The sequence below is a fragment of the Arachis duranensis genome, chromosome 8 (assembly GCF_000817695.3).
Source record: "Arachis duranensis cultivar V14167 chromosome 8, aradu.V14167.gnm2.J7QH, whole genome shotgun sequence".
NCBI lineage: Eukaryota > Viridiplantae > Streptophyta > Magnoliopsida > Fabales > Fabaceae > Arachis > Arachis duranensis.
The window spans coordinates 46427151-46436733 of NC_029779.3; the positions used below are offsets into that span (position 1 = coordinate 46427151).

At 29.9% G+C, this 9583-nt stretch overlaps 2 protein-coding genes across 2 annotated transcripts in view; one reads left to right on the forward strand and one right to left on the reverse strand.

The window, feature by feature from the left end:
- The first annotated feature begins 3128 nt into the window (after positions 1-3128).
- On the forward strand, positions 3129-7225 carry LOC107463245 (amino-acid permease BAT1 homolog). The gene is made up of 7 exons (XM_016082006.3): positions 3129-3568; positions 3947-4129; positions 4579-4698; positions 4813-5004; positions 5542-5847; positions 6141-6323; positions 6677-7225. Exons 1-7 carry the CDS (start codon positions 3476-3478, stop codon positions 7166-7168), a joined length of 1569 nt encoding a protein of 522 aa, XP_015937492.1. The 5' UTR covers positions 3129-3475; the 3' UTR covers positions 7169-7225.
- Positions 7226-7371: 146 nt separating this feature from the next.
- Positions 7372-9583, reverse strand: part of LOC107463243 (lipase-like PAD4) — a 9147-nt gene continuing 6935 nt past the window's right edge. The window contains exons 3-4 of the mRNA XM_016082005.3: positions 8472-9191; positions 7372-8277 (exon numbers count right to left, since the gene is read on the reverse strand). Coding sequence (XP_015937491.1) covers positions 7465-8277; positions 8472-9191 — 1533 coding nt within the window. The 3' untranslated portion in view covers positions 7372-7464. The remainder of the gene's footprint in view (positions 8278-8471; positions 9192-9583) is intronic.

The following is a 9583-nucleotide window of genomic DNA, read 5'->3' on the forward strand; positions in this document are numbered from 1 at the left end:
GCTAAATAAAAAAGAATACTGCTCAAATAAAAAAATCATCTATATAGATTGATTTAATAATCATTAGTTTAAAACACACCAATTAAACGAACATACAGTTAAAAGAACTTGTGAAATAGAAATTATTTGTTTTTTAATAAATTTTTAAATTAATCTTCTAACGAATTTTAAATTGGATACTTTAATTTACTATAAAATTTTATTTGTTAAAAGTCTTCTAAAATATATTCTGTCAAATAGATTAGTCTTTCAAGTTTCAAACACTTTCAATAAGAATTTATCACACACACACACAGATATATATAATATATATCTTAACAAATTTTATTTAAAAAGGTTAAATCTAAAAAATATTATTATAAAATAAAATGTTAAATCTAAAAATCTTTGGAGAATAAATTGAATATTTACTCTAAAATATTTTGTTTGTAACTTTTTTCTGTTATTATTAATTACCTTGTACTCTACTTTGATTGTTGTTAAAAGGAATTGATTATTAGTATAAGATCTTCCACTAAAGATGTCAGATAGATTGTTCAATGGAAGTTAATTATATATCTAAGTATATATAGGTCTTTCAAATAGAAAATGGACTTGCTTAAGAAAAATTTATCCAGTTAGAAGGTCTTTTTTTATTTTTTAATAGACAATTTTTAACTAAATAGCAAATAAAATAATAAATTTTTGGATACTTATCAACTTTGGGTTAAATATTTGAGATATTTTAATTAAAACTTGACATATTTAAGTTAGGTTATTAAAAAAATTATCAAAAGCATTAAAAATAAATTAAACGAGAATGATAAAAGAAAGAGTTAAACAAATTAAATGGACCAATTTATTTATTTTGTAGGACAATTTATTTAATTCATATATTAACCAAATTCATTAAACATCTTATTTTTATAGACTTATTTTTACAATAAAAAACTTATACACACTCACACTCATTTAAAATAACTAAATGGGTCAAATCATTAAATTAAGCTCATTTTAAACGGTATTGCTTGTAACTCCAAGTATTCTTTATTTTTCGTTTATTCATATAAATCTTATCTTTTAGAGTGTCAATAGTTTCGAGGATTCTTTTATGATTAATTTATACGAGGTAACAGAAAAAAATTGATTAAGTCTTTAATATTATTCTTAAAATTTTTTTTATTATTTAATTTTTATATTCAAAATTTATTATACTAATTTTTAAATTTAATTTTAAGTACTATATTGGCTTTTGGATTTTTTTATTCAATAAACAAAATATAAAACTAGTACACTTATCATATTAGACATATAGATAAATAATATCATTTATTAATAATCATTTAAAATACTAAAATTGTAAAAGTCATGAATTCGAGAGACTGCTTTAAAAATTTAATCCAAAAAAAATATTGTTATTCATTTATATTAATTAAACATGATGTCCATTCATTGGTTTATAAGTTTAGGATTTATTTATTTTATTTCTTAAAAATATATAATAATTTTTTAAAAGGTTTTCATATACTTTGACATATAAAGAATCATATTTTTAGTAATTTTTAATAAAATATTTTTTATAGTATTTTAAAATATATATTTAGAATATATATTAGCAAGACTTACAAGTTTATATATATATATATATATCTTTCCCATTACATAGCCATTGTGATTCTCCACGCAGATAGATATTATTTTCGGCCTTTTTTCTTTTGGGATATTTTTTCTGAAAAGATAGTTACCAACGTTATATCTTAAAAGTGTTCATAAATCTCTACTCTTTCGGTATATTGATGGAAGAAATATTAATCGAAGAATATTATTTTTTAATGTAATAATAGTATAAATTTCTTTTAACGTGGCAATAATAACAACTTCTTAAATTCATTATTTTAAATAATTTAATTGATATTTATTAAAATTAGTCAATGAATTCTCTCACCTTAGCTAGTTGGATATTATTGTTATTATATTATATTTGGATACTCCAAACTGCTCAATTTTCCAGGCGTAGTTTTACTAAACACGTTTAAGTTCACACATAAAACCTGGCAAATAAAATCACACGTGGAGAAAAGTAAACGATTTTGTTTCTTCTTGTGATTAAACTATTTCCATTTTGCAGCTACTATCTCCAAATCCTAGCTAGCATTCATGCCATTTTGTTAACCGCAAATATTTGATAACCATAAAAAACCAAAAAATAATTAAAATTTATTTTCTTTAATTTTCATTAATTATTTAAAATTAATAAATATAAAATAAAATAAAATAAAATTTGTTTTTTAAATTATCGTTTGTTTTTTGTCATTTGAAATATAGTTTATTGGCCTAATATTATCGCTTGTTAATTATACATACATATATATATTTACACTAAAAATAATTAGTAAATCAATTTTTATATATTTTATATATAGTTTAATTTAGTTTTAATATATATTTTAGTATATATTAATAAATAATTTTGATATAAATTTATATGTAATAAATAAATAAATAACTATGTTACATATATACTAAAATTAGTCATCAAAATAAGTAATTAAGAGTATAAAATCAGGAATACATTATAAAAAGAAGAGCGCAATAAATGGTTGATGAACTACTTTTCTTTTGTTTTTTTTTTTAACTTTTATATTTGTTTATTGTTGTTCTTGTTCCATTTTGTGTTGAGTTCTCTTATTTAAAAAAAATAAGTCATCAATATAAAATATATGTTACAATATAAATAAATTAAATCATATATATTTATGTATATTAGTAGCTGATTTTAATGATTAATTTTGATATACAAATACTATTTTAGATAAATAAAATGTATCATAATGAGGTTCTATTCATTTTTTGGCTACAATGAAGTAATATGCGTGTTGGATCCCCGTTAGCTTAAACGCCAGAGTAAGAATCATGGATTCTATTTCTATATTTTCATCATCATATAATTAATAATTGTCAACAAAGGAAAAGTCAACGAGTCAAGTTACAAAGCGACAAGTTACTGGAAACTGAGTTGGCTATTTCAAACAGAAAACGATTATAATAAGTTGCCTTATTTATTGAGGCTCTAAGCAGATGCATTCACATGCAAGTTGCAATAACCCACCAATTGAAATCAACTAAAAAAAAAAATCATGAGTTTCAAAGGATTTTTTTTCTCTTATTATTAACTGAGTGTTTGTGTAATGAGAGTAAACGGTGATGCATGAGTAGAGACTAATGATGAGAAAATATCGGATAAAATTCAAACATTGCAACTACTACTATAGTTTGTTTCGTTTGAAATTCTTAAAGCAAAGATAAAGAAGTTTGAAACTTTCAGCTACAACAGTGGAGGGACTAGTCAAACCTCATTTACTAACCCATTTCATTCTTTTTATTATTCTTTTATTCTTTATATTTATGAACTCTGTTGCAAGATCATTTTGCCTTTGTTTTTGTTCTTATTGAGTTCAGAAAGGAAACCCCCCCAACATACAGAAACCTGGGTTCAATGGGGTCTGAATTCACAGGAGACACAACTATGGATGCAGCAGAGAAGAGGCTCAATGAGCTTGGTTACAAGCAAGAACTTAGAAGAGAAATGGTTAGTTATTTCATCTTCTTGAATATTCTTGATCCTACTTTCTTTTTTCAAAATAGATTTCGGAGAAGCTTAAATTATGTGTAGATGTTTTTATTTGTAATTTTCGTTTTTTGCCCTTATGATGAAATTCTGAGGTAACAAGGACTTTTTGTGATAGAATTTTTAATATTATGACATGATCTTATCACAAAAATTTAACTAGTTTGAGATACAGAAATTATTATATATCTAACAGTGTTTTTTCTTTTTCTATTTTAGTATTTTCCCTATTTGTGAACTCCTTTTTCATTTGATGTTTTATTATTGTAATAATAACTCTCAATGATTTAGAGAAAAAGGTTAACAAGTGTGTTGAATGTTGTCCAATTTATGGTGCAGACTATGTTCAAAACACTAGCAATATCATTTTCAACAATGACCCTATTCACAGGAATCACTCCTCTATATGGTTCCAGCCTTCAATATGCAGGACCTGCATCTCTTGTATGGGGATGGGTGGTGGTTTCTTTCTTCACTTGGTTTGTTGGGATTGCAATGGCTGAGATTTGTTCATCTTTCCCGGTTTGTAATTTCATTCTTCAATTTGGTATTATTTCTGTCTTGTAATGAATGATATAGCATCTTGGATATTCCACAATCCTATAATGAAGTAAAAAATAGATACTTTCAACTTCTTGAAATGTTAAATAGTGACAATTTTTTCTTCTTCATTTAGTGTCAAGAAATATGCTTAAGAGAAACTATTAGGAAGATACATAATTTCTCGGTTTGTTAAGGTTGGTTTGAGATTGATAAAATCTGGTTTCTACTGGTATCATTGGCTTAAAGATCATGTTTTTCCCAATTTCAAATTTGGAACTTGATCAATTATGTTTGAACAAATTAAATATGTTTTGTAATGAAATCAAGAGTGTATGCATTATATTTGCCTTCGTTTCTAAAATTTTCTGCATCTGTCATTGCAAATTAGTTCACAAAAACTAACTTTCACTTTAAATGCAATACAACAGACAACTGGTTCTTTGTACTTTTGGGCTGCGCATTTAGCCGGTCCGAAATGGGGACCATTTTCTTCATGGTGCTGTGCTTGGCTTGAGACCATAGGACTTATTGCTGGGATTGGAACTCAGGTATTTAATTGCACTTTGGTTGAAGAAATTTGAAATTTCTACTCAGACTATATAAATATAATATTACAGAATGTTTTACATTTGTAACTGAATGTTTTCATGGTTGTAAAACAGGCATATGCAGGATCACAAACATTGCAGAGTATAATCTTACTCTCAACAGGAACAAATAAAGGTGGAGGGTACTTTGCTCCAAAATGGTTATTCTTGTGTATGTATATTGGCTTAACTGTCATATGGGCAGCACTCAACACATTTGCATTGGAAGTGATTGCCTTGATAGATATGATTTCAATATGGTGGCAGGTACTTTAAGCATGTTTTTTATATTTTAAACATTTTATTTTTACCATTTATGAATGTTTCCTCATCTGGATAGGATTAGGGATTTTCTATTATACTATTTCATAGTACAAAAATATTACGTGCACACAAAAAATCAGTTACCAAAATCAGTCATTATATATTTGTATATAAATACATGTATTCTTTATACCGATAATTGATTTGGAGACTGATTTTTACTATATACGTAATATGATTCTTCCTAATATTATTCACTCTCTCTCTCTCTAGTTGTCTCTCCTTATTTAATGAACAAATAAGGAGCTACTTCTATTTATACTTATTGTTTTGCCTCTAAGTATTGTTCTAAAACTTAACAACTACTTTTAAAAAAAGTTGTACACACACTCTCAATTTGATTAAAGCCTAAATCTACTTCTAGATTTGCATTTTATAAACAAATGAAGCTTCATGTACTACAAATTAGTCACAGATTTTCTTGGTATGTTGGAGTAAAATCACTCATTTATTTCATTTTTTTTTAATTTTTGGTATCAGCTTATTGGAGGAATAGTGATTGTGATAATGCTTCCTCTGGTATCACTTACTACACAATCTGCTTCATATGTATTCACACACTTGGAGTTGGCACCTGAATCAACTGGAATTACAAGCAAACCTTATGCTGTGATTCTTGCATTTCTTGTGAGCCAGTATTCCCTCTTTGGATATGATGCTGCCGCGCATTTAACTGAAGAAACCAAAGGTGCTGACAAGAATGGACCTATTGCCATACTTGGCAGCATTGGCATGATTTCAGTCTTTGGTTGGGCTTATATTCTTGCACTTACATTCAGCATTCAGGTATATCTATCTATATATACACAACTTCAATCTAGTAGTAACAAACATCATGAACATATAATTTAGTTGACCTATTTACATGTACTTCTTTGACCAAATTCAAAAGATTTCCTGATAGAGAGAGACACTGCTTTTGTTCTTTTTTTTTTTCTTTCTTCCTTTATTTTGTTATGCCTGTTGTGTGAGGGACTTGATAGTAATTTAAGTTGTCTTATCTCTTGTTGACTTAGAATAAACCATACAGGATTTAATACAAAGGATGATAGTAACAGCAACTTTTCTATTCTCTTCAGAATTTCGGTTACCTTTATGATACAAACAATGAGACTGCTGGAGCATTTGTGCCAGCACAAATACTCTATGATGCATTCCATGGAAGATATCACAATTCTATTGGAGCAATCATTCTACTATTTATCATTTGGGGTTCATTCTTTTTTGGTGGACTTTCAATCACTACAAGTGCTGCTAGAGTTGTAAGTATGACACTTCCTCTTTTTGTTTGTTTGATTCGGAAACCTGCATGGGATCACAAGCTTGCACAAATCAATTTACAAGAAAATGTGGATATGGTCACAATCAATAAGAGAATGACATTTAAGATGTAGCGCGCCACTGACTTAAACTCTTATCTTAAATAGTATTTTTTATAGAAGAATCTTGGAATTTCTCCTTTAGTTAGCAAGTTCTTGGATTCCAAGCGAAGCAAGTATTATAACTTCTTTGTTTTCTTCTTTAGATTTGAGTCATAATGTTCTGGAAAAAAATTAAGTACTTTAACCCTTCATAGTCCTAACCATTTATGGTGTATCTCAAAACAATTTTTCAGGTTTATGCTCTGTCTAGAGATAATGGAGTTCCATTTTCGTCCTTATGGCGAAAACTACACCCAAAGCGCAAGGTTCCCTCGAACGCCGTATGGCTCTGTGCAGGAATCTGCATCCTTCTTGGCCTCCCAATCCTAAAGGTCAATGTAGTTTTCACTGCCATAACTTCGATATGCACAATCGGATGGGTTGGTGGGTATGCAGTTCCAATATTTGCAAGAATGGTTATGCCTGAAAAGAACTTCAAGCCTGGACCCTTTTACTTAGGAAAAGCTGGAAGACCAATTTGCTTGATTGCATTTCTGTGGATTTGTTACACTTGTTCCGTGTTCCTTTTGCCAACATTGTACCCTATAACTTGGAATACTTTCAATTATGCACCAGTTGCTTTGGGTGTAGTTTTAGGCCTTATAATGCTTTGGTGGGTTGTAGATGCAAGAAAATGGTTTAAGGGACCAGTTAGGAACATTGATACGCAAAATGGTAAGGTTTAATGTAATTCCTCACAAGTTTGAAGAACAATACTATAATAGATGGAATTTTACCATTCATCTTTTGGTTCCTCAATGTGCTGCTTTGACTTGTACTTACTCTGTGGTCAACAATATTGTTGAAAACTACCATGTTACTTAAAAAATGTTGAATTGTGCAGATCAAAGGTAAAGATTGGTATCTGATAGATAAAATAGTCTTATGGTATCTGAAAGATTGGTTCCACTTGACAAATCCATTTATAAGACATATATTACAAAATTCTAAAGTCATTTATTCCCTTAAAAAGAAAAAAGTACTAAGGAATTACTTCCCCATCCATAAAAGGGTTGAAGTGGTTTGAAAACTTCTTCTCCTTAGCTTTCAATTCTCTCAATTCTCTTAAGTCTTCCAACCATATACTATAGCTTGAGTTCTTAGCAAGAACATCAAGAGACACTTCCTTATTTTCAATAAGTTCCATTGAGTATTTCTCAAACTTGTCAATGCTTTGCCACAACAAAGCAAGCTTGGTTGTATCACTCTCACTTCTAATACTATCCAAGCAATCTCTGGCTTCCTCCACCCTCGCCCAAAAGCACGAATCTTGCGTCAAACTCGCAAACTTGCTCCTCTCACTATTTTCTTCCCTAGCAGCCACACTATCCTTCCACCACCTATCAAAAATCTCATACCTCTTCTCCCTGCCATGTTTTATGTAATGTCCATTTGTTTTCTGCTTCCCTTTGCCATAATACTCAGCAATGTCCAATGGCTCTACAAGCAGCTTATAAAAATGCGAAGTGTTGATCCATTTTGCTCGCAACTCGAAGTCATAAGGCAGCTCATTCCTCTCCAGCATGTCAACCACATTGTTCCAGAACCTTGCAAGCTTGATACGGTTCATGTTGACCTTCATTTCCCTTTTTGAAGAGCCTCTCCTCTTGAACAAATCATAGTATCCCATTTGATCACTCTGTTGATCACACCAAGCTTTGTAACATTCTATTTCTGCCCTGTAAGGTACAAATTTGGATAAGGTAATTGCAAGCCGAGCAGCCTTCAGCGCCGGCGATGGACCTGCTCTCCTAGCCTCCTTAAGGCACTCCTTGGCCGGCTCGAAAGCCGGTTGCTATCAGTTGAAAAAAAGTAATTGTTCAGTTAAACCACTTTCTTCCTGTTATAATATAATTAGAATCAATTAGTATTATTTAGTATATCTGAATATTTATTATAGGAGATTACGTCTTTATTCTAATTGATCCTAATTGATATTCTAACACTTCCAATGTAAACTACCAATGGGAGAAAAAAAATGTTTTTTACCTGTCTTGTTATCCCTGAAGAGTGGAGTGCCAATTCAAGCCCTGCTTCATAGCTACAATTAGGAACAATCCCTTGCATTGAACTTTTCTTGTTCAAGAATTGCAATGACAATTTATTGACATAATCTCCATATTTTAGATGATCTTCAATACTAGAATCTGGAGAACTTGTTACAAACATCAAGTGCATCATCTTTATAACTGCGGCCGAACTCTCCACACACACTGCTCCTTCGTCCGAAACAAAAAGGAAGCTCCCAAAGGGACGAAACAACCCTTCTACTCCCTCTTGGGTAGCTGCGTGATGCAAGTAAGTCGTGACAAAGCTGAACAACTCAGCTTTGTCCCTATCAGTTACTTGCATCGCAAGGTTCCCAAGAGAGCTTGGATTAGCCATAGAAAATTGCCAAAATTGAAGCAAGGAATTGAGTTGAGCAATGTGAGGCATTGTAGGTGCAAAGAGAATCCTTGGCATGATGTCATGCTTTGTTACCATGTGAATGAAGTTGGCACCCCATCTTTCTTTGAGAATGGCATTGGAAAATGACTGATTCCCAAGCATTGGTGAACCAAAAGTTATGCAAAGAACTGAGATAGAAGAAGATATGTGTTGGAGATATGCCAAAAGCCAAAGGCTGCATAGAGAAGCTATGGCTCCTCCTATGGAATGGCCTGTAATAACAATTGATTTGGTTTTGCTGTTTCTCATAATTGGCAACATCTGAAATTAACATTAACTTTGAATTCTTAGTTGGGTAAAGAAAGACATAGAACACTCAAGGAACAGTAAAAATAAATAAATAAATAAATAACTAAATTTTCTATATACTGACATAATAATAATATTACAAGAAATAGGTAGTGTGTATTTTATATTTTAATATATATTTTATATGATTCATTGATTTTTTTATGCTCGTAGCATAGTTGAATTTTATGTAGAGAGAAAAAAAGAGAAAGAAGAAAAAGCTTTATTTTTTTTCCTATTAACATTTGCTAATTTGCTTTGTTGATGGACACATGTGTCTATCGATTCACTATGTTTTTTTCATCTAGTGTTAAATATAAAAATTATAATTATTTATGATATATATTTAATTAAACTAGAGTGAG